Genomic DNA, 25,550 nt, shown 5'->3' on the forward strand with positions numbered 1-25,550 from the left:
AATAAATTTTTATAACGGTGTTAAGGATAAAGAATAAGAATAGCAGGAGTGTCGCGAGTGGCGCTGCCGGGCAGGAAAAAATTCCCCGCGGCAGGGAAGGAGCGGGGCTGCCCTCTCGTCTCCCCGCCCGGCTGGAGGCTTGTGCCCGGCCGCCATGGTGGCCCGGAGGGCGCCCCTCAGCGTGGTTCCTGTGTGCCTGCATTTCTTACAGTGCCCTGCGGGCCTTCCCTGCACGACACCGCAGCCTGCTGGGGTGCCCGGCCTTTCCCGGGCCCTGTGGCTCGGTGGCAGCCAGAGGCCAGCCCAGCGCAGGCAAAAGGGTCCAGGATGCTGGGGCTTGAGTGTTTCCAAACACGGGTGTAAAATATGCTCTGAAACAGGGCCGGTTTTGTGAGACGGCAGAAGTAATCCCACTGCCGATAGCTGCATTTGGTACTCGTGCAAGCCTGCAATGTTTCTGAGCACCCTTTTGAAGGCATACAGACATCATGTACTGCGGGCAGATGTTATACGTGTCTGTCTTTGTAAAATACAAGACGCGTGTACAAGAGAGAGCCTTTCTTCATTTTTTTTTCGTGTGCTTACCATATCACCTTGTCTCTCAAGGACAGCACATTGCTAAAATGCAGGCAGAGATTTATTGGAGGCACTAGGACTTTACTCCTCCTGCTCCTCTCCCTGTCAGCTCACTTCTCCCACTCCTCTGCCAGTTTGGCATCTCTTAACATTCTGCTACGAGCTGGAAAAAAGCAAGCAACGCTGTGTAAGGAGTCAAGGGAACATGTTGGCCCTTACTCATTCCCCACTCTGTCCTACAGCCTGACATGGGGATTGTGGTTCTTGTGCCATGACTTGTAGTGAAAGAGGACATGCAGCCACCTTCATTGCTTGCCCCAGAGTAGACACCCATGATCTCAGTCACCAGGCCTGCAGGGTTGTGTCTCCTGTCTTCCTTCCCCTATTGTAGAACATCCCAATAAACAGCCTACAGTGAAAACTGCTGAACAATTTTTTTTTTCCTTATAGTGCTTTGGGATATGGTGGGTTCCATGGACAGAGGTGGCAATAGACTCATTCTCATTCCGGGTGCTCACAGTGACTTGTCAAAGATATAATAATAATTAAAACAAGGTCTACAGAGTGCCCAGTGAGTGCTGACATGTCCACAGTATGCACGGAGCATCTTGCCAGAGGACTGCCACTTGATCCTTATGGCAGGAGTTGGCTAGTGGACACTGCTCCTTGGCACAGTGTTGGGCCAATATGACTATACTACTGTGAGTTTTAAAGTATGAGTGGCTCTGTTTGACCTATTTGATTACAATTGCACTTCTTTATATAACACAGCTGTGCCCCAAAGCCCAAACTCCTGTTTCTATCTCAGTTTGAATTCCAATTTCAGGTACCATTTTGGAGAAGGGGATGTTGGGGTCCTGAGTGACTCAGGAATCTTAAAGTTTTATTCTTAGCTTCATTTTAGGTATCTGAATAGACTAATAATTACCAGAAATCATTCCATAAATAAAGTGATAAGAGTGAGGTACTGTGTATACTGAGTTGTTGACCAACTGGAAATTAAAATTCAAACCAGACTCTAGAACTCAGTCAATAGCCAATAATATAACCAGCATTAGACCTAACTTAATCCAGTCTTAGGATGCTTGTAATAGATGGCCATTCCTCTTCAGAGTTAATTTTCAGGCTGCCTATAAACATCACGGTCAGTTTATTCCATTTACAGTCTTGCTTTGCAGTGAATAAGACTTCAGTAAAATTATCTCTACTCAGTATGTGCCTATAGTATCATCCAATCATGTAAATTCAGGGGCACTATTTTTAATCAGACAATATAATTGGTACTAATCTTGCAATAAATGGTGCTCCTGAGAAGCAGGAGCTCCTGTCTTCTCAGGAGCACCATCTGTGTGGCTCATATGCAATCAGTGATATTTATATTAAATGCTATATATTCTGCCTCACCTACTGTTTGATTTCGTCTCTCAGAGTCTCAACCCAGGAATCAAAACAGGAATCACAAGACCCAAGTTCTGAAAAGTAGTTTCTTCCTTCAGTCTAACAATGTATATCTTGTTAATGCAGCTTTGTTCAGCACTTTTTTTCAACCAAAAGTGCTCGTGCTACACCCAGTCTCCCCAGTGCAAGGTCTTCAGTTCTGTTGTAATCTATATGCAACTTTACATATACCCCCCTCATATCTTCTAAAACCTTGATATTTTTTCCATTTCATTGCAGTCACATGGATTTTACATTGTCCTGACCCAAAATGTCACCTTAGATTATACCCCAAAACACTGTTCTGCTCTTTATTTATTAGAAGGCTACTTACTATTTTTTTTTCTCCTTGTATGCTTGCAAAAGGCAAATGTTTACTGTACAGTACTCTCTCAGCATAAAAAAAATAAAATAGAGCATACATTTTTCAGATTGCCATTTTACTAACAAATATGCTTCTCTTGTTCTTTCTTTTTTCTTATCTGGTAAGGGGTTTGTAAGCAAGCTGGATGAATTCATTCACTGGTTAAATGAAGCCATGGAAACAACAGAGAATTGGACTCCTCCTAAAGCGGAGACAGACAGCCTTAAACTGTACCTGGAGACACACTTGGTAGGACAAGATTATACTATGATTGCTATCAGTAATTGAAGTGTTCTGCTGTGCTTTTTATTTGATTATTATTTTTTAATTACTAGTGTGCATCTATATTTTAATGTAAGATTTGCAGCATTGCAGTTTATTTTAATGAAAACACCAACAAATTATTCCTGTATTTGAAATATGTACTGATTGCTTTTTAAAAACTAAATTAAAAGCCAAATTTACATTGCCATTCAGAAATGATCTCCAAAAGTGAAAGAAAATTTTGATAGCAAAAAGAGAATATTTTTTTTTTCTGCAGATAATTCCAGCGTTTTTACAATGCTATAACATTAAGAAAGCTTCCTTACTAGGAAAGAACTCTTATTCTCTCCCCCACAGTTTTTAATATAGCACAGAGTCATAAGTAAATAAGTAAATAAAATATTTGAAATAATTATTTCAATCATTTTACTTGATATGCTTTTCTGTCGTGTAATTAATACAACTGTCACTAACCTTGTTCTTGTGCAAAAAGCTAAAACATTGGGTGGAAGTAGAAAACACTTGGATGAATAATCTTCAGAATATATTACAGGCTAGAATTATAGATTGAGAAATATTTGATAAACATAATGAGGCTTACACTGAATTCTTCCAAGAACTGCTTCTGGTTATGAGGAGGTAAAACAAAAACCTGAATTAAACCAAATATTAAGTCCTCAAAACTAATTTTATGCCATAGGTAAAGAATAGAGATCAATGTATGCTGTTCGATGCATAGATATCTTGATAAGTAAATGAGTGTATCTGGCAAAAAAGGACAAAGAAAAAAAAAGAATGGAAAATTAAGAATTTCCTTTGCCTTCTGCCCAAATCTTAGGCTCTTGCCAAAATAAGTTGGAAGAAGTGATGAGTACTATTTTGTAGCCAATGAGCTAGAACCTGTAGCTGGATAAAACATTGCAGTAAACCCCCATCAGAGAACCAAACACCCCAAGCTTGTTTTCATTGCCACTGTGTGATAATCTGATGGTGAGAACTTGCTTGACAGTCCCAGGAATTCACATGATGCGTTACAGGAAAAAATGTTATCCTACTCCGTGCAGTAATAATGGAGTGACCATTATTAAATGAATCATTTAAGCATAAGCTAACCACATACAACATTAGAACCTAACGGAAACCTGTTTTCAGAATTTCAGCTATATGGAAAACTCATCTGTGTCTTTTGTTCTTAAACATTTCTTTTGTGGTAGTGCCTATGGGCAGCAACTAGATTAAGTGCACATTGTGGTAGGCTATAAAATACAAAGCGAGGACTTTGCAGTCTTGCCTTACATGGCAGATTTTAGAATGTTTGGCAGAGAGTTTGGATTTTTCTCTTGTACTGCGCATATTTACTCACATGTGCTAATGTGGATTCCCATTATGTTTGCAGGTGCTCTGAAAACACAGAGTACATAGTGAGATCAGACCTCTGAAAAGGCAGTGGTGATTTCAATTTGTTTTCCCCTTACAACATGAAACTTTTGGAAACATGAATTTTTATGAGTAGAACAGTAATTTTCAGTTCTGATTGGATAAAAAGAAACATATACATGTGCTATCCCAGGAACCTGACAAATCACTGGCACCACTAATGCTCAGGTTCTTTTTCCCTTTCTTCCATGTGGAGGAGAGCAGTGGCTCTTTTGCTGTAGTTGCTTCCAACTTTGTCTTGTGGTTCTTTGGGAGGTGAGGCCAAAACCATTTAATGTGTTGACTGGAATGTGGACTGGTAGCCCTCAGCCTGGCTCTGGTTCATTGCTAAGGGTAGTCAGAATAAATGAGTATGTGGATACTTGCACAACTCCAATTTCCCCTGTAGGTACTTAGTTTCCCAGCTGTACTCTGTATTGTATTTGCTGATAATTATTTTAATTTGGGGTAAGGAAATCTTTTTTTCTAATTGTGGGAGTGAACCTGAGGTGTTACGTGTTTCGGGATGACCATTTTATGAAACAAGGTGGATATTAGGGGTGTGTTTTTTTTCTTTATTTCTGTGAAGAACTAAAATGTCTAAAGAACAGCCAATTTCAATTTGATGATATAATTATTTTTATGATACATACAGTCAGTGAAAAATCATTGCAAAGCCGAAAAACAGTAACTGTGACTTCTCCTTTTGGATTTCAGGAAACATATGCTATCATTCGTTTCTACACAGCAGAATTGAATTATTAAAATAGAGCATTTTTATAGTGGGAAGATAGAGTTATTTGTATTAATTAGATTGTCAACTTTTCAGTGGCATTTGTCTGACAGAAATCCTAATCTGTGTTTAAACAGAAGTCTATGAACTTCAATTCACATTAAGCTCAATGTTAAAATTTTCCTAGACTGAGCATTGAAAGACAACACTGATCAAGGTCTTTGGGAGGATACTTATACTAATTTTCTTCTTTTGCCAGTTATACAGGTAGTCACCATAAACTGAGATTTGGTGAACTAAAAGGAGCTTAATATTAAATTAACAAATAACTAAATTTAGGTTTCAGTCTCATGAGTTCATAGTACAGACATCCAAAGCAAACTAACCTGAAAAAGAAAGGAAGTATGTTGGTTCTTTTCTACAAATCGCATCTGCAGTAGTGAATCTCATAACTATTATTCGTCACTGGTGTAGATTTTCTGGTTGTAGTGAAAACTCAGTGTAGATTAGTATTTTTATTTTTATTAGTAGAGACAAGGCCTTAGCCCTTGGCAGAAATTATCAATTTCACCACCTGTGATATTGTTTTGTTGGAAGTATGTTTGTTACAATAACAAAATTAGTGCCATAAAGAGAGAATATTTTGCATTCATGAATAAAATCTGTGCTGTCAAAATCTAAGAAAAGGAAATATGGGAACAGGAAACCAGAAAAATGTTCTTGTTCCTTTTCTTGTTATTGGCTGGAAAAAGTTTGGCAGAGGAGACAAGGACAAAGATGTGAATGTTCTACAAACTTTCTGGTGTATAAAATTCTTGATTGTCATTTTAGGATCCCAATGTAAGTGATTGGTAAAGGTATAAATCTAAAATTTTATCCTCTCTCAGCCTTGCTTTTCTACATCTTTGCCACTTTGAGAAATGGTGTGATGTGGACACTTCAAGACAGCATGTTTATTGAAAACAAAAACCACCCCCCTACAACACTAATTTACTGGAATCTTTGCATAAGGTGATGCTCACATGACGAGCCAAATCTCTTGAAGAGGATGGCAATGCAAGTTTCTGTTATAAGTGTCCTTGTAATGACAGCTTCAGCTTAAATTGCTAGGCCTCCCCAGACTCATGTTCTAGTTAATTCTTGTATATGGCCTGGCAAGATTGTCCACCCTGGATGTTAATCAGTGCTCCGAAGCATACATGTACACGTAGTGATTATCTGTTGGCCATGGCCCAGCAAGAGCTGCCTGCAGGATTCGCTGGGACTGTGTGAAGGTCCCACCCGGAGAGCTCCTGAAATAATGAGCGAAGAATTTTGTTGTGAAAGTGGTGAGGCACTCTGGCAGTTGACGCTTCTCAAGGCGGTCAGTTGTCCCCAGTCCGCCCATTATCTCATCTGTGCAGACACAAGTTGGGGAGTTCCTGGGCCACCCAGGGAATTAATGGCACTACATGTGCACACAGGCACAGCCCTGATACCCAGATACACCACAGTTATTATTATTAACCATAGGCCAAACTGGAATTTCATTCTTATTGCAGTTACAAGTTAAACTCCATGGAATTTCCCACAATGAGTAACCATAAAGTTTGATGAGCGTGAGTTTTTCTACAAAATGAAGGGTAAGCTACATCTAGGATGAGATGTGCCAAAACAGATGATCTTCAAGTTGGAGCATAGTTTTCATTTCAAAAATTTTAGATGGTATTGCCATTCTTTAAAAAATAATAATAATAATAAAAAAAATTCTTCTTAAGATATGGGAGTTTTGAGAGTTGTATTATCTAAAGGAAAATGGAATAAAAAATTTTCTGTGTCCAATAGAAATGTTTCTGGCCACATCATGGCTCAGCACTAAACAGCAATCAGCTGTAAACAGCAAACATGTTCATACAGAAAATAGGTTGTATTTTCACCCTTAAGAAATTGTGTTGGTAATGTAATGATGCTTCTGTGATTCCTTATGATAACTGATCATCTGTTTGTAACAAGTCTGCTATGTCTGAAAAAAAAAATCATTCTTATCTCCCTGGAAAATAACATTTTCTGAAAAATGTCAGTTTATAGAAGTATTAAGTACCAGTTCTCATTGAAAGTAAGGTAAAATACACATGCCTTGGGCTAATCTACTGGCTGTCTTTGTGGTAGTGTGGTAATAGTGATTTTACTGAAGGCATTAAAGGTTCTGAAATGACTAAGTTATGTACTATGCTTTTGCTGGATGGGCATTTTCTTCCAATGTTCATTGCAGCCAATTTAGATTTTTTCCTCAAAACACACAATGATATCTGCAGGATGATTGTGATAAAGACTCTGAGCACCATGACTGGACTAATCTCTTGCTTTAAATCAGTTTAGCCTATTGTTAATTTCAGTTTCTGAATTTTATACTGTTATCGTGAAAGGTATTTTGCGTATGCATTAGTTCCTGAATATTTGTCATTTTATATAGGAAGCAGTCTGCAGAATGTACTGTTCAGAGATAGAAACTAAAACCAGCAGTTTTCAAATAGCATAACCAAATAAACGGAATTAATAGGAAGTCAGAAATCAACCTTAAACAAAGGGAATACATGTATATTTTCAGTTGTAGTATTCAGCTTACAAAATCTGGAAACCAAATAACATCTGTGTAAGTCTTTCTGGTTTTTGAGTTAAAGTGCCTGAGAACTTCAGAACAAAATGTTGCTGTCATTTAATGCACTCCATTGTACCTGTGGTACAGTCTTGAGCCAGAGTGTGTATAGGTGCTGACAGCGGGAAAAAATATAGGTTTCTAAAAACAATTTGGACTGTTCTTTTGAACTACAGTTTCCTGTGACTTTTTTCGTGACTCACTAAGAGAGAAAAAATACACTAAGAAAATCCAGGTATATGTTCTGCTACTCATGGTACTGTTGTGCTGACCAATACAGAAATACTGCACTTGATCTAAAACTATTTCCTGTAAGGTAAGGCAGTGAAGAACTGACACATTTTTTCTTTGTAAGGAGAAGTGGGTGTTGTTTATCCTCCCAGCACCACAGAAATACGAGGTCTATTATGATGGAGTTCTGTTATTACTATGTATATTTCTCATGAAGGAGGGGACTGTCCGTTTGTTGTTCTCCCATGCCATTACTACCAGCTCTTGCCGCACAGTCCCATTCAGGAGCAAACCAGTTTCATTTTTGCACTGCTCTGTGCAAACCAGTAGCATAAGCAAAAATTCCTCAATAATTTTCCCAGAGACTGAATGGCTTGAATACTGTTAAGAGTGCCACTTTCCTAAACCTGATGTCCAAATTCGTGGTTACCTAACTTTGTGTAGGTATTCTGTACAGCTGTGGATTAAAAAATAAAAATGCATCTACTTATTTTGTTGATTGCTTCAAACCGCCCCAGGACTCCTTTGCTTCTCTTTATTACCAACCAAAATGTACATAGTTGCGCATAGGAAAAGAAAACACATTGGTTGTATTATAAATTGCACATACAGAGCACAAAAAGTGACCTATTTGAGAGGAGTGGATTTTAAAATTAAAATATTGGTGTTCTTGTTTATGTATCTATCTGAATTACATATTTGTGGGTTAGAGGATGTACTCCACAGGAGACCATCCCAGCTTTTCTAGTTCTGAGAGCTTGGACCCTCTGAGAGTAAAACTTGTAGCACTGCCTGACTCTGTCCACTTCTGCATGGTGGTTGAGAAAAATAACTGCTCAAGCTGACAGCGTGGCCCAGATATGGATCTACAACTGTTTCTGGACAAAGGAGACATTAAACCACGGACAAAGAAGCATATTAGGACGTCATCATAAAGTAAATTCTTCTACTGAAGGAGAAGGGAAAATGATAATGTCAAAAATCTAAACTCTGTCACCTGTGATGATTTTAAATTCTTTTGATCCATATATAGAAATACATACTATGAACAAGTTTAATCTATGTCTGGACTTTTTTTTCTTTTTAATTCATGATGCTTGACGTTTAAAAAACTTAGCATTTTATTTTCACTACTATCAAGGATGCTATTAAGCTAAGAATGTTTGCTTTGGAAGAGGGAATGATGAGATCCTTCAAACTGCTCTTTTACGTGGAAGAACGTAGAGGGTGTTTTGTTCCTCAGAGTGTGTGTTAAATGCTGATGTACCTTTGTTAGAAAACAAGTCCAAACACATTCATAGAGCACGTGAAAACCCAGCTTGTTCAGACTTTGGGAAATTATTGCATTCATTTGCAATTGCAGGTGAAGCTGGCCCAGGCAGGGTGGCTTGATTTGCTAGTGTTTCAAATACTCCCCCCATCAAGACTCACCACCTAAAATTGTGAAACTCTTGGTTATTAAGGTATCCTAAAACATGGGTTCTGAAAGCTTGAGCTATGAAAGTTAGGTTCCAGGGGGTCCATTGTGTCCATGGACTGCAGAAGAAATTGTTTGCATTCAAGGGTTCAGAGCCTATAATAATATAATGAAATAAAACCACCCTTATACCGTAGTTTAAACTAACTTGATCACTGAAAAAGTATTTCATCGAAGTTCTGACTTCAAAGCTTTATAGCAATTGTAGAATAATCAGTCTTGGAATGACAACTTGATAATGGTCTTTAAAATTAATTCATCAATGTAACAACTTTTGAAACACCTTTAGGAAAAAAAAAAAACACACTTTGATTTGAAAGTAATGTTTATTTTATTAATAAACTGCATAATGATTATATAGGAACTCTGTTAGTTGTAATTTCTGTCTATTAAAATGTGTGCTGTTACTTGTAATTTTAGTATGCTGGTATCATCAGTGTAGATGTAGTCTGTAAATTGTTTTTGAAAATAGAATTCAATTTATTTTAGAATTTTTCTGAGATTGGAAATCATTAAAAGAATATAAAGCCAGGATCTCAAAGGACAAACAAGCACACTCGAAGCAACATTTAAAGTATATTTGTTTTCACCTACTTCCCAAGAGCTATGGTCTGCTCCTGTGGGTTCTGTGCTGTGTTACTCAAAGGCATAGTATTGTTCATACTTTAAGTAGTGGAAATAATACAGTTGTTGTCTGTGTTTTGGTATTTGCAATGCCAAAGCTTTCAATAGAAATATAGAAACTTCAGAGCATGAATGGAGGTTGTGATTGGCATTCTTTTCTCTTTGGTTCTCCTATGAATTTATTTTTCATTTCTTAATTTTACAGATGTTTTGGATTAATAATTTGTGAGGTTACATAGTTTATTAGATATATTTTATCCAGGAGGAATTTTAGGTCAATCTTTAAAATGTATAAAACCTGACATCAGCAGATATATAAAAAGCAAATTATATCTGCCTTATATTCCCCTGAAATTTTAATAGAACTAAAATCCTTCAAGGATTGTTCTAAAACTACATAGTGTTTCTTAGTTCCAATGTGTTCTTTTCATTCTGTAAGTGGAAATTTATTTTTAAATAATACAGGGGTATTTGTTTCCCCTTAGTAACTCCACATTTGCAAAGGCCCCATACATTTATCTTTGGGTCAGAAAACTCTTCTCAGGTTTGGATTTTTTTTTCTGCGTGTGGTAAGACAACATAATATAGACGTATTTTGGTCAGATAGTTTTCCAGGGTTGGTAGGTCGCCAGGTGGGAAAGTTGTGCTTAGAAATGTATAAGACCGACAGTCACATGTTATCATGATAGAAAAGGAAGTCAGAAGACTGTGACTTTTGCAGGTTATTTCCTGAATATCTCTAGAAGACCAGCAGTTATCCATGGTGGACTGGACATGCAGTTCACCATGCTTATGGTAATTTAGCAGTTATTCTTTGCATAGTCTTTTTGTCCATGGTCTTCCCTGCCTGTGCTTCCATCCCTTGTTTGTTGATAATAAACAAACTATGACTTGATTTAGGGAGCCTCAAGTTAACTTTTTTTTTTTTTTTTTTTTTTTTTTTTAATAATGTGTAATGTGTAAAGAGATAGTTTCAAAGAGAAATTTGTGTTGTGGAACTCACAAAGATTAGAGCTGGCAGCAGAAAAAATAGCATGAGCTTAAAATAGGGAATATCTGCAAAAATAGCTACTATGATTTCTAAACTAAATCTGCAAAATAGGTTTCTTGGAGAGTTGGGATAACTGTCCTTTTTCTCCACATCTAAATCTGTGCATTCAAACCTTGGCTAAGTCGCCTAAGAGGTGAGAAATTCAAGGAGAAATGAGAAACAATGGTTGGAGGTCTTAAGGTGTTTAATGTTGAGGAAAAATATCTTACTCATGTTTAAGAGGTAACGAAGGGGCAAAATACTGGCCACTTAATACTGGAATGGCAGAGGCTGTGGCAAAGAGGAAAGGGGTGAGGTGGTTGCACAAAAGTGTAAGTTACTGCTGGACTACTGGGGGTAGAGCCTCCCCCTTTGTGTTCAGTATCTGGCCAGTCACAAATTCTATGGGATGTGAAAGAGCTAGGCTTCTGTAATGTCAGCCCGCTACATTGCAGTCCTCACTCCTCCACTTCTATCCAGTCAAGATTTAAAGGTCTCCAGGGATCAGGGCTTTCACTGTTTCCCTTAGGAGATTATAACACAATCTAATAGATCTGGCTTTGAAGGGAAATTTCCCTTGTATTTGTCTTAAATTTTCTCTCTCTTAATTTAATTCCATTAGTCCCATCTACTATGCCCTCTTACACTTTACTATGCTAAAAAGTATTCTTTCTGCTTGCTGTTCAGAGTAGAATCAGAGAATCATAGAATATCCCAAGTTGGAAGGGACCCACCCCCATGGATCACTGAGTGCAGCTCCTGGCTTCACACAATTTACATTCATGTAAATGGAGAACAATGTCCCTTCCTCTTGATCTTCATTTAGTCAGTGTTACTCATTTCTCATGATCTTCTGCCATTTCCACCTTTAAAGACATTTTGCATGCATTTCCACTGAAGTACCACCACTTTCTCTCTATAAATGTGCTTGGGTCTCCCAGGCAAAAAGTACATTGAGGACAAGTGAAAGTTGGAGAAAACATTATCAGTGAGTCAAAGGTAAAATCATTGCAGGGGATGCCATAATTATTCCATAATGAGCATTTTAACATGCTGGTAGCTAAATAGTTCTTCTGTTCCCGTGAAGTTATGTTGTATTTATATAGCTTCAAACTGTATGCATTGGACAGAACAGCTCAGGTTTACTTCTCAGTTCACAGCTCAAATGTTGTTATAAGTCCTGTAATACTAATGAAATATCTCAGATATCTGTAGAAAGGTGTTGTGCCCGAACCATTTTTTCCAATAATCAGTGACAAATATCTGTAAAAGTCAGTTACAGGGATTAAGCGTGTGGGTATGTTAGTTCATTCTCCAAAGGGAGTGTTGATATGTTGGTTTGCATTGTATAGCCATTGCTGCAAGGTCTTACTAAGTTAGAATTTGTATTTTAAAATTAAAAAAATGGCTACATTCTTACCCAAAATATTTGTTCAACTGTATTTAAATACATAAATCCGCATCTTAGTACTATTGTGGTTTTCTCAAAAAATACAGATGACTGTTAGGAAATCCTAAATTAAGCTTTCAATTTCAAATTCTTGAAAGTCAAGATCATTCTAACTGTCTGTATCATTGCTCTAAAAAAGACTGCCTTAGTGATGTTTTTCTCAAATGTATTTAAACATATAAAAATGAACCTCAAGAACTTCAGTGGTACCCCCGTAGACCACACATGTTAGTATTATGATTGACTTGGCAAATTGAAATATTTCACTTAGTACAGTATCTTGATCTGGCAATAGGTGTAAACTGCTGTGTCACTTAAACTAATCTCTATGTCTATGTTGTAGCTTCACATGATACCTAGTTGCTTACATGTCTTTCAGAGACACCCATTACAGAAGAAATACTTAGTTGGACACATCATGAATTAAAAAAGCACATGTTTGAACAAAGTCTGTACACCTCTGGGAACAAGAATATTTAATGGTTGACTGTCCTTACTGAAGATATGAATAGGTCAAGACCCAGGCTGTGTTTTACCAAATTACAGGGATTTGTTAAGAACAGAGGGTTGAGCAGAGAGAGATTGCTTATCAGAGCCCAGTATGCACATATTGTAGGATACGTATACAACAGAGGTTTTCCAAATTTAAGTATGTTCAGGCAGAAAATAAATCCTCAGGGGAACTTGAATAAATATTTTTTCAAATATTTTTTTCTTGTCCACAGTTGTACAGACAAATAAACTGTTAGGGAGAGATGTGGATTTGTTGGAAAGGCACTCTTTTTGAGAACAGCTGCATTTCATGTAGCGTTGGAGAAACCAAATGAAAAAGAAATCACAATGTGTTCAGAACCCAGAACCCAGTATAGCTCAGATCTGCATTTTTTTTTCCCCTCCCATGTTGGTTCTGGAGTACTGTCATCCAATAGATAAATTAGTTTCCTAAAAATCAGGACACTTTTGCCCTGTGTTGTCAACTGGGGCTTAGTACTTTTCACTTTTGGAGTCTTTATTTACAGTTCTGTAGCCTCAATAAAGTTGCATGATTCTTGCCTCCCTTTTCCTTTCTTGCTAAATAAGAAGAGTTGTTATTTATATGTAAGTGCATGGTGACTGTAAGAAGTAACCACAGAGAACTTCATAAGGAGATTTTGCTTGTTGCAGCTTGTAAACTGTGTTATATACACTGTACTGCTAGAGATGACATTAATGTGTTGTTTAAAAAGCTGCTGTCAGGCCAATGCCCGTGCATTTTCCATAATGTATATGTGCTCATGTGTGATATTTAAACTGCTCCATAGTTGCAAATGTGTCTGGAAAAATGGCTTTGATTAATTGACTTCCCTCTTCTCCTTTCCTCTCTTCAGATGCAAGGGCTCTGTTCATTATCAGGGAAGATCAGAGGAGGGGAACAGAGTACCTGGGTCACACGCTGTTAGAGTTACAATTTTCCAAATACCCTAAGTAAACAGTAGGGAATGGGAAATACCCAGGATGGGAGAGGACCTCTTTGTTTGAATGGTCCTCCTCCCTTTCAAACATTTGGTCTTATTTTGTCTTTAGCTGTGTGAATTTGCATCTCTCCATTACATATACATGTAATGCTTGTTACTTCTTCAAGTCTGCATCTTTTGTGTGTCACATTTTCTGCCATTCAGGTATGAAGAACCATGAGCACTGATGCACTGATTGAAGGTTATTCTTTTTGGTGATCCTTGTCCATTTGTTCCTTTTTGCTATGAAATCACCACTCATAAGAAATTATATATATGCATATAATGTTAAGCCCCAAACTCACACTTCATACATCAACTGACACTTTCCTTTGCCTCTGTTTGTATTTATATTTACATAAATGGTTCCCTCCTTTTGATGTGTATGTGCTGATAAGAGTTTATTTCTGTTAAATTTCATGTATGTTCACTGTATTTGTGCCATGCATAATTTAGCCATAAAATCAGAATTTTGCACAAGTAGAATATTGCTAGTCAAAACCCAAAAGTTTGGCCCCATCTTTATTCATCATATTTTACTTCTTCAGTTAACATTATTACTGGTTAATAGGTGCACCTGAAAATCAAGCTGTATTGTAGTATCTGGTGCGTTATGTTATACAAATCTTTTCTAGGACAGCATGTCTCTTTTTTTTTTCCTAATGAAAAAGAATACCTCATCTTTTCCAATTTTCCTATCAAACACATCCACATCATCTTGAGACACTGCCACATCCAGCTGCATCTATACTCAACTTCAATTATATGAAATTACACAACCTACTCTCAGGTCCTTTAGGTTCTCTTTTGCTGTGTGAGGCACACGCATAGTGCATTTCCTGTGAAGTGCGTGATTACAAACTATTCAGTACAAGCCTGTTTTAAGTAAACAGTAAATTAAATATTGTCAGTGCTCGTTCAGACAGGCTCTTACGAAGGAAAAAGAACTTCTAGATTTGGGTTCACAAAACTCTAGATTTAAGTACGGGCCAGTCAAAATGTAGGGATCATTTTTCATTTTTAACTTTCTGGCTGACCCAGTTGTTCAACACCTGGTACAGAACATTATTTTCAGGTGCCCATACATTGAAAACTGGGATAGACGAAATGCTGACGGTAGCAAAATTCCCATTTGCTACTTTGTTTGAGGGGAGAATTCTCAAAGACGTTTTGTTACTGTCAACTAGACTGCTGACTGAAAGGCTGTTAACAGTTTGCTTGAGCAACATGCTTTTTTTCCAACCGTAACACAGTAAAAGAACATCATTTTATTCTGGCAATATTATTTTGTCTTATGCCAACCAGAATGATTATGGGAGCTAGAAAAGAAAGGAAATGGTCACTTCCCTAAGAAAGGAGGACTTTTAGTATTTTGTGGTGTCTGATACTTCAGTATTAGAATGGTTGGTAGCATTTGGAGAAGTATAAATAAGCTTTATAAAAACCAGAAGCTACAAATGTGCACTTGCAAAATAGCCTTTAATCTCTGCCAGTTAATTCATTCCCATGAGAGAGCAAAACTCTTTTCTTCCAAGGAGTCAAATATTGTTCTCATTCATTCTGTAGGCATTTCAAAGAGAACAAGGGTTCCATGTGTGTGTTCAGGGTTGCACATGATTTACAGTTAAATACAGCAAGAACTCCTTTCTTTATTATATTTTGTTTCTATTTCTTACATGCAAATATGAGTGAGAAGCTCTGCCAAATAATTCACAATTTTCTCCAACTAAATTATCAGTGGTTTGCAAAATGGCATAACAGAGTAGATCATGTTTCCAGTTCCTCTATCTATTACCAGCTTTCAATGCAATTTGTCAAAAAAAAAAAAAAGTACAAAATTGCACAACTAGTAAAACTGTTAGTGCAAAAAGGATGAAAAATACTTGCTTTACAAATTAAGAATGCAGAGATCTAAAGCAGTCTGATTTGTTCTTTGAAAACGGATATGAGAACTAACTCTGAAACAATATTAATAGATTTGTATGAGTGCACATAAGGCCAATATATTCAATGCTGTATTTTTTTATGGTTTCATAAATAGTGCTATCACCAACATTTCAAAGAAATCTGAAAAAAAATAGAGCTCATATGTGATGGCATAAATTTAGTGTATTTTATAGAACACTGTTACTCCAGATATAGCCTACGGGTTGTGACTTTTCATAAAACCTAATGAATTTCTAGATTTGTCAGCTGTTTCAACACAGATGCACTTTGCTGATCTAATGGAAACATTTTGAGCCCAGATCCAAAATATCAATAGTTTTTAGTATCACAAATTAGTTTGGCTATTGGGTAAATGGGGATGTGGTTCTTGATAAAAAACAGCAAGTAATTTTGTACGTGTGTTTTCTGATAACTGCCTCCCCAGTGTCTGATGCTGAGTTTTTTTTTTTTGTTTGTTTGTTTTTTGCAGAGTTTTAAGTTGAATGTAGATAGCCACTGTGCTTTAAAAGAAGCAGTGGTAGAAGAAGGACGTCAACTTCTTGAGCTTATTGTATCTCACAAATCAGGTAAATCCTTCTGAAATATTGCAAGTCTTTATGTCTCCAGACTATTAAAGAATGAAGAAGCATTGCTGTAAATTACTGCATATATTCACTTCCTTATGTATTATTAATATTTACATTATCAGATTGACCTTCAAGATTTATAAATGTTTCATATACTGCATACAATGCAGTGATACTTATAAAATGAAATACTGCCTGCAAATAGTCTGTTCATTTTATTTTGGTCTTGCTGCTCAGCTGAGTTTCAATTGAAATCACATCATTGAAAACTTCACACTGACACGTTCTTTGATGTAGGTGCTATGGAAATAACATTAAGATAATGAATTAGGATTTCAAATACATACATATATATTTTTACATACCCTGCATGGGTAATTGCATTGGTAAAGCTTTATTTTGCCACTTAAACTAATTCTTATTTGATTGTAATATATTTATGAGGAATAGATTAAAATTAAAAATGCCTTTTTCCTTTGGTTAGGCTCCTCTTTTTCTGCAGAGGCCTTAAATCGAGGAGAGGGGGAGTGATATACTTATTTTCCTTTCTCTATCCCTACCACCCCCTATATTTTTAGATGTTTGCGTGACTTGTATGATAATAGGGTTTTAATCAGCATATATTGCTACGAATGCCATCTTAATTTTGGCCTACTTAGCATGCTTTTCCCCAGGTTGAAGTTATCCTTTGGTTTACATTTTTTCAGATCATGTTATACATCGTGCCTCTATTGTTTCACGATGTTAGGCAGATGATCCCTGTTGTGAAAAGTATAAGAATTCAGTGACTTGTACGCATAATTCCAAAAGGGTATAAAAGTCATAGGAGAGAAGGGTAGCGCATGTCATCCCATACCTAGAAAATGGTAATGTGTAAACTACTGGAAATATTAACAGGAAGTGAAGGTAAGAAAATATATTTGGAAGATCATGATATGTTTAAAAATTAGATATTAGAGGGTGTGAGCACCATAGAAATCACATAAAAAACACCTTACTGCCTAGAAATCAGTTTATGTGGGATTTTCCTTTTTTTTAAAATTTTAAGCTGAAATTTAATCAAAATTTAACATAATAGCTGAAAGAAATGTTTTGACCTTATAATATTGTTTACAAGATAAATAATAGTAATGTTTGGACTCGTTTCTGAGGCAATATGTTTAAATTATTGTTATATTATTTATTCTTTTAAATATCCTACTAATTCTTTGATTAAGGAATAATATCTAAAGATGCAGTTGAGTTTAAAATTTACTTTTTTTCCCCTTCATTTTGGAGAAGGACTGAAGGACATGTTGCAGATGATTGCAAGTCAATGGAAGGAACTACAGAGGCAAATCAAACGGCAACACAGCTGGATTCTTAGGGCTCTGGATATCATCAAAGCAGAGATACTGGCTACTGATGTGTCTGCAGAGAATGAGGAAGGGACTGGGAGCCCTAAGGTAAGTGGCTTGAAGTTTGCCTTATTTCCTCTTATTTCCGTCTTCTTTTGAACTAGGCACCACTGAAGTTTTCTTTCCACCCTAAGGCTTTTCATTTCTACTGGGTAAACTTTTTTTTTTTTTTTTTTTATAAACAAAATGAAATGCCTGACTCTGAAACAATAAAAAAATCTTCGAACTTTCAAGTTTTCCAGGAAGACCTGTCTCATTGTGTGCAGAGGGGCATGAGGGGGAACATAAAACATTTAGTAAACAAAACATAAAGCATCTTTAACATGAATAATCAGAATGGTTTTAAATTGTTTTGTTGCAACTATAAATCACTATAATCAGTGCAATCACTCAGCTCTGACATCCATTAGCCGCTTGGTTACAGCAAATTAACAAAGAAGAGAGAAAGTGATTCATTATCTCATTCCTGTTAATGACTATCAGATGCATTGCTTAATTAGGGGATGGCCATTGTAGTGGGAAGAAGGTCATATGCCTTTTCACAAATCTTTTTCCTCTAAGTTCTCCATAATAGTGCATGTGCTCAATACAACAAGTACTTTAAGAATAAAGTATCAACACCTATAATCATTTTGTGGATATTAATTATCAAAGAGGGCTATAGTACTTAGCAACCTGAAACTTGTGAGAGCATTTTGAATACTAAGTGTGCTTATTCAATGCGGTACAGGAAGTGTAGGGACAATACACACAATATAAACTTATGATATAGGGCACGTGCCCTTTTATTACTATCAATTGAAAAGGTGTTTGGGAGGCTGTAGTAGAAGGTGTTGATTTTTCCATTGCATTCTAAGCAAAGAATAATGTAGTGGGGAGTCCAGTAGCACCAACATCATGAGATACTGTAGGCGGAAATTTATAGAAAAATTCAAGATTTCTGTTCCTAGAAAAAATAGATGTTTGTGCTGAGTAGATTTTCAGATTCTGATGCCAGACAAGTCTTTGCATTGGTATTCAGTGCTTTCTAGAGAGTAGTTTGTGCAGTGGCTTTTGGCTAGGATTATATTGAATGTTCTGATATTTTCTTACCGTAATTCTACACAGCAAGAATAATCTTAGAGATGGTAGAGGAAGAGACAAGTATAACTGAAAAAAAATACAGGAAAAAAACAAAACAAAACAAAACAACAACAAAACACCTCCTAGGGGGAGGCAATATTTGAATTAATATGCCTAGTCACTTCCATGGTGGAGAATGCTCCTGTGTCACATAGCTTTCACTTTAGGAATTAGGTGGTAGAGAACTCTCATTTTCGTAGTTAGGTCTATTAAAGTAAATAGACTTGCTCAAAGGTAGGTTTACACCTGCAAGTAATATGTCTCTATCTCTATACAGCTTGACTCATCCATGGCTCAAAGTCTAACTGTTTGATCAAAATTATACCTACAAAGTGTTTTAAAATCCAGCTTGATTTTGCTATGAAAATTATGGAAATTCTAGCTCAAAATGATTATAAATATGATTATACTTGCTTGAAAAGGGAAAATGATGGTATATTTTTTGTTACAGTAAATTTTTACATAGATTAGTAGCTCCTTGCCCTGTGCTTTTTACCATAGAGATAGAAACCTGAAGCAATGCTTTTTTTGTGTCTACAACTGTATAAATAAAAACATAAGTGACATAAATGATCAACCAAAAAGGTTATTTCAGGTTATTTCATTAATTAAATCACGTCCCTATATGATTCTTGTAAGAATGGGCAACAGTGCTGTCAAATACCATATATTCTTGATGCTGAAAGACTAACTAAAATTAAAATACAGTTGGTAATATAACTGTAGATTTCAGTTTGCATTTACTTCAAAAGCCAAAAGGAACCTGAGACGTATAATAGAAAATCTAAAGATTATATCTAGAGGGTATTTTTCTTTTTGCCTTGTTTGAGAAACTACAAGAACAGGGTTGGTGTTAGAAATCTGTAAAGAAATGGGAAAAGGAGGAATTTCAAAGACCCTAGGAAACCTTTCCCTTAGGACTTTTTAAACATGTTTTCATAGCACTGTGGCATCTTTTATGCAAGCAAGTGGAAGGGAGAGAGGGAGATTTTTCACTCCTAGAAATACATCATCCACATTTGTGTTGAAGAATTTAGATTTTGCTTATGAGACTTGATTTAATTGTATGTAAGTTTCTTAGTAGTTTATACTTTTAAATCCAGTGTAGTGGTGATCCCTATAGAAGACTTAATGGATTTTCAGTATTGCTGATATGTAAACTCTTCTTTTGTACTTCATTTTTTGCATTATCTCTTAGAAATACAATGAGATCTTTTACGTATTTACTTAAAACTATTTTTTTAAATAAACAAATGACTACTGTATTCATCTTAAATTGGATCGTGTAAGTTTTTTGTTTTTTTTTTACCCCATTGAGAAGTATGTTTAAAAATAAATCTCAAATTGCAACTGTACATTTTAACAAAGATCTAACATTACTAGTGGTAAATGTCTCATACAATACAACTGTCATCTTTTCAGAATCCTGAACACTTTGTTAACAATAGGGGTTGTCTCCTGATGGTAATAGTAACTAAAATTCCAAAATACCTGGAAATGAGGAGGAATGTTTGTATATCTTTGTGATACATTGGCATAAATACCAGAATAGAGTAACTGTGTATATTGAAATATTCCTGAATGCATCTTGGTAATTAACTCTTTTTTACCAAACTGAGAAAGCTTCTAAGTAGTTTATAGTCTAAATGATGTCACCATTAATTTACCTGATACAAATTTTGGTCTCTACCATAAGACTTACCATTTGGTCAGACATTGGAATGGGCTGCCCAGGGAATGTGAGGTGAAATCCTCATCCCTGGAGGTATTTAAGAGATATGTGGATGTGTCAGTAAGGGATTTACTGATGGGACTCAGTAGGCCAGGTTGATGGTTGGACTTGGTGATCTTGAATGCCTTTTTCAACCTAGATGATTCTATAATCTTATAATTCACAGGCATGATCTGTATTTTTTTTCACCTTCTGGCAATGTCTCAGACCCCTTGTTTTGTAACTGACATTCTTCTAATGTGGCCACCACCTCTTCATAAAGAAAGGCCTACTGGAACACTCTTGCTCTCAATAAACAACGGTATCAAAAAATAATGTACTTTATTACCTAGTAGCTATGAGAATTTCTGCCTGAGTATGATAATGGCCTATTTAGCTTGTAGTTTGGTGTAAAAGTTCATTGCTTTCTGAAGAGCTTTAAGTTACCCATGTAACTAATGTACTTTAAAAGTATACAAGTGCTAATAACATTTGTCCTTAATGGGCATTCTCCTTCATTCAAAATAGTATGGAATAGTATTCTTAGGACCAGATACAAGTTCTATTCACAGTATGCATTTAGATAGTGACTATAATTTTTGGGTCTGTACATTTTTATTCTGCAATGAAATTGGATTAAGTTTTGTGTAACATTTCAGAGCACAATATCAGAACCTAAAAGCTGGTACATTAAAAAAATGGTTTACACTAGAAATATGTATGTAGTTTGTACTTCTTAATGTGTTCCTTTCCAGAATAATTACTGTATTACATGAAAATATTTGTAGTTTTCCATTCCAGTTTCAGAGAAACGAACATGAAACTGGTTAAGACATTGGGCTTAATTCTTAGAACATTGAAATCTGACTTAGTTGTCACAGGTAAAAAAAATACTCTTGAGAAGATTGTCTTAACTCTATAATGCATGTCTGTCAGTACGTTAATGGTAGAAGCACTAATGTTTTGAATAATATTAGAAGAAGAAGTAAAAATACATTTAATAAAGTAAACTTAAAATCACAGAATTAGTAGACAGATCCTCCTCTCAGGATAAGTGTTTGAAGTGGTTAAACAAACCTCTGTATAAATGTGAAAAAGAAAACCGGTGTAATTTCCCCTTGATATGTAATTAAACATCCTACACTTCCAGTAAAATCTCCCACTCAGTTGTGCATAAGTTTACAGTTTCTGCAGCCATTCTAAACAGTCTTCATTTTACAGAAAAGTGTTTTACATGAAAAAAATGAAAACTTGTTGAAGGTGTTTAATACCTAACAACAGTTTGTGATTCTGGGCACTGTCCTTGACAGTCTTAATAGTGACACTGGTCTCAGACCTCGTGGGCGGAATAAACACTGCAGTCTGGAACCATGACATCTTCCTCAGTATTTTAATATGAGGCTAAATTTGCAAAAAAGGGCAACAAAACAGAGTGAAGGTTGGGGAGAGTAACAGCCCTTTCTTAACTACTACATACTTGCAAGTCATCCTTTGATGTACAAATTTTGTTCAAGGAATGTACAAATGAAGTGTTTTGGCATCTTTGAAACTAGTGCAGAGAAATATCATATTTGTGATTATATATTTTGCTTTTTCTCCGTGTCTTTTTCATCAGTACTAGATTATCTGCAGACATCAGCATGATGCATATATAGTAATATTGAAGCCAACACACTGGTATGGTTTTTGTTATCTTCCATTATTTAAAAACAGGGAAAGTCCATTATTGGAATAGTCTTCTCACATATTGTCAACAGAAAGCCTGAGTTCAGAATCTAGTGTTTTTACTTATATAACTGCTTTGAAAATTGTGTTTTTGATGCACTGTATATTGGAGTATTGCATATAGTATTGCAGCGGTCAGTACTTAGAAGTTGTCAAATGGCACATGTATTGGCACATGTAACTGGCTTTCATTCTCTTTTCCTTTAGTTAGTTGCTTCTGGCAAAAGGGCGGGAATAGCGTATGCTAGAGGGATAATTTTACTTAGATTGCTGGAGTTTCTTAAGTCACAGGGGACTCCAAATTGAATTTATTTCACTTGCAGTCTCTTCCACATTCACAAACTCAGGGTCAGATACATGCATTCAATCCTGTATCTCATGTTGTGGCGTAAAATGTCACATAAATAGCCATCACTTCATCAGTAACAATTTGAAAGATAATAAAATGGAACTCAGACTTCCATCTCTGACATTGTACAGACATATGGAAAAGGATTTTCATCTGGTGATATACATGCTATCCTGGTCTATGGTTATCTCATAGCTTAATCAAGCGTTTTCTTGGAAGATAAATGTAGAAGGAAAGTTGGTATTGATACTTCAGTAGATGTTATTTTCTCGATTGTGTCCATAACGAGCCACATTGCCATCTACATGAGAAAATTCTATGCTCTGAATGCAACACCTTGTAGATCAGACATTAACCTGAATTTCCAACCACCTTTATCCAGGCTTACTCAGTATCACCAATAACTGTCTGCCACCTTCATTCTTTGTAGTTTCAGCTGAATGCATTACTGTCTTTTGTTTAGAACTGGGTAGTAGTATTGGGCACAGCTAACTAGTTACTACTTTTCACTGCTGAATATCACCTTATGATACCTTACAAAGTACTTCTGTGCTGCAAAGTACTACAGCAAGTCAGTAGCTCACCATTCACTACTTCAAAAGCTGGTAATAAGGAAAGTGATTTCCTGTAATTAGAACAGAAGGTTCTGCTATGTTGCCATCAAGGCATAGTCTTTAAATTGTTGAATATTTATAATGCTGTCTGTACATAAATAGAGTATTATTGTGCCTAACAGCTGAACGGTTTAAAATCATTCATGTGACATTTCAATTTTGAATCTTTTGGAACTTTGGAAATCTGGATTAAAGATACTGTGATTTTACTCTTAAATACAAACAACGCCATGAATTTTGCCATATTAGGAAAGATTGCATATACAGTGATTATTTTTCTTGGTTTGAGATGCCTCAGGATGTGACATTCTTGTGACATTCAGGTTCTGTGGTGGGGGTTTGAACCGTAGATGAGGTGGTAAAATGGATAGAAAAAGTAGTGCTTTTTACAAAATCCTTCCATAAACCAGTAGGCAAAATTTTGGTTTTGCACAGAATAAGACTTTCTTTTAGTCTAAGAAATACAACTGCGTTCTTTTTTGTATTAGTTGTTATCCAAATTCAGGATTGAAAACATGTATTAAGAATTCACAAGCTAATCAAAACAAGCTCTGTTGATGTAACAATGAAAAGAACCTAAGAACAAAGCAATAGGAATATTTGTGGCTTTCAGTGTAGCTAGAAACTTCATGTTTGCTTAATTTTTAATACCTTGCTTTGTAATGTATATATTTTAATTTTTACAGACATCAGCTAGAATGTGTACAGATCTAGTCATTTCTGTAACAAGGAGGATTTTTAGGAAGGAGTTCATGCTAGAGTGGACAAATAAAAAGAACCAGAAAGGTGTTTTAGGGTAAGTGTAGTCACATATTTTATTTATTTATTTTTTAAATGATTGAAAGCAAAAACATCAAAGATGCCCAACATAAGATTTAGGGCTCTTGGTTATGCAGACAGCTTCCATATGGTAGATTCTCTGCTATTTCCTAGAAGCTGTTTCTCCCAAGTTGTTAATTCTGTGTCTTGTAGTGGGCAGGAGGAACAATTTTGTGTCTAACTCTGAACCTCCCTTCAAGGAGGAGAGAGAGGAAGGAAGCTAAACAGCCAGTGTTTGGGCTGCAATAACAGAAGATCTGAGTAGGTGCTCCATCCTAAACCTCTTCATGTTACATGAGCTCTTTTGGAACTTCTCCATATCACTGGTTAAATAAATATTTTGCTAGTTTTTCGTGAAATTGTGTCCCTGAAGTCTTAGTTAAGCAAACTTGGCTCCCATTTTAGCACACAGTTTTCTGTATGACACTATTTCCTGGTACCTGACATAATTTTAATAATCTTTAACAAGCCAGATTTCTAAAACTGTACCAGAGCTCCTCATTTTTTTCCACTTAATCTAAAAGTAACATCCTCTCTGGTTTATTAAGCTAGCTACAAAGTATAAACTGTAAAGAGCTAAATTACTTCTACAATTAGGTACAATACTCATCCTGTTTTAAAACATGTACATTTTTAATTTGACATATTCTAGTATTTACTGCAAAAATATCAAAAGTCATATAGTTATTGAAGATGTGAACAAGGACTCCAGAGTATCTGTGGTCTTTATAGTATACTTCTATCATTTTTACACAGTGCTGATTCTAGATGCTGTGTATTGATTACATTTTGGCAACTGTGGGCTCTTTAACAGCCATCACTTTTAATTGAAGCAGTTATGCTGAAACACTTGGTAGCAAAAAAATTATGATTTTTGACTTTAAGAATAAGGAAGGCTAGTTTCTATTAAAACATAGATCAAGTTCAGTTTGAAAGATGTTTTAAATCTAAATCACTCCACTGAGAACAAGTGCAGACTGAGAACTTGATGAGAACAGATATTTAAACTGACATACGCCCAAGGGGCAAATTTTATCATAATGCTATTTGAATCTTTGAACACTATTATCTGAAACTCTGAAAGTATATTAGGCTATCGTAACTTTACATGCATAACCGGACCAACTCTGACAAGTTTTATTTAGCCAGAACTCCCAGTTGGGTTTGGCCTATATTTGAAAATGTAAAAACATCAGTGTATTTGTGCGTGTATTCATATGAATACATTTATCTTAAGTGACTTAAACTAAGTATTAACCACCCAAAGACCTTTATTTTATATTTTTACCCATGTCCGTTCCTTCTGCTTTCTCTGTGGAACTGTACCGAAGCATTTTTGTTCTGTTATTTTCAATAGAAAGTATTTTCCGTAGTGAATATTGGTGGAAGGCTTCTCTCATTCCTGTCTGCCTACTTCACATACTTCTCAGATTTTTAGAGAAATACACATTTAACGAGTTTCTAGTAACATACATGCACAAATGCACAGATTCATCTTACTGAAGATTGGTCATCTCCTACTGTCAAGCAGAAATTTTGTGTCTTTTTGACCCATGAAGGCAGGATAGCC

General features: G+C 35.9%; 1 protein-coding gene across 8 annotated transcripts in view; it reads left to right on the forward strand.

The window, feature by feature from the left end:
• The window catches only part of AKAP6 (A-kinase anchoring protein 6), a 281,531-nt gene that overhangs the window by 122,854 nt on the left and 133,127 nt on the right, over positions 1 to 25,550 (forward strand). For 7 of the 8 annotated variants that reach the window (XM_038179113.2, XM_038179114.2, XM_038179115.2 and 4 more), the window contains 3 exons: positions 2,504 to 2,626; positions 16,147 to 16,243; positions 17,522 to 17,688. In XM_038179113.2, the coding sequence (XP_038035041.2) occupies positions 2,504 to 2,626; positions 16,147 to 16,243; positions 17,522 to 17,688 (387 nt within the window). The remainder of the gene's footprint in view (positions 1 to 2,503; positions 2,627 to 16,146; positions 16,244 to 17,521; positions 17,689 to 25,550) is intronic. The other variant, XM_038179112.2, reaches the window with a different exon arrangement.

This window comes from Anas platyrhynchos, chromosome 5 (genome assembly GCF_047663525.1).
Source record: "Anas platyrhynchos isolate ZD024472 breed Pekin duck chromosome 5, IASCAAS_PekinDuck_T2T, whole genome shotgun sequence".
NCBI lineage: Eukaryota > Metazoa > Chordata > Aves > Anseriformes > Anatidae > Anas > Anas platyrhynchos.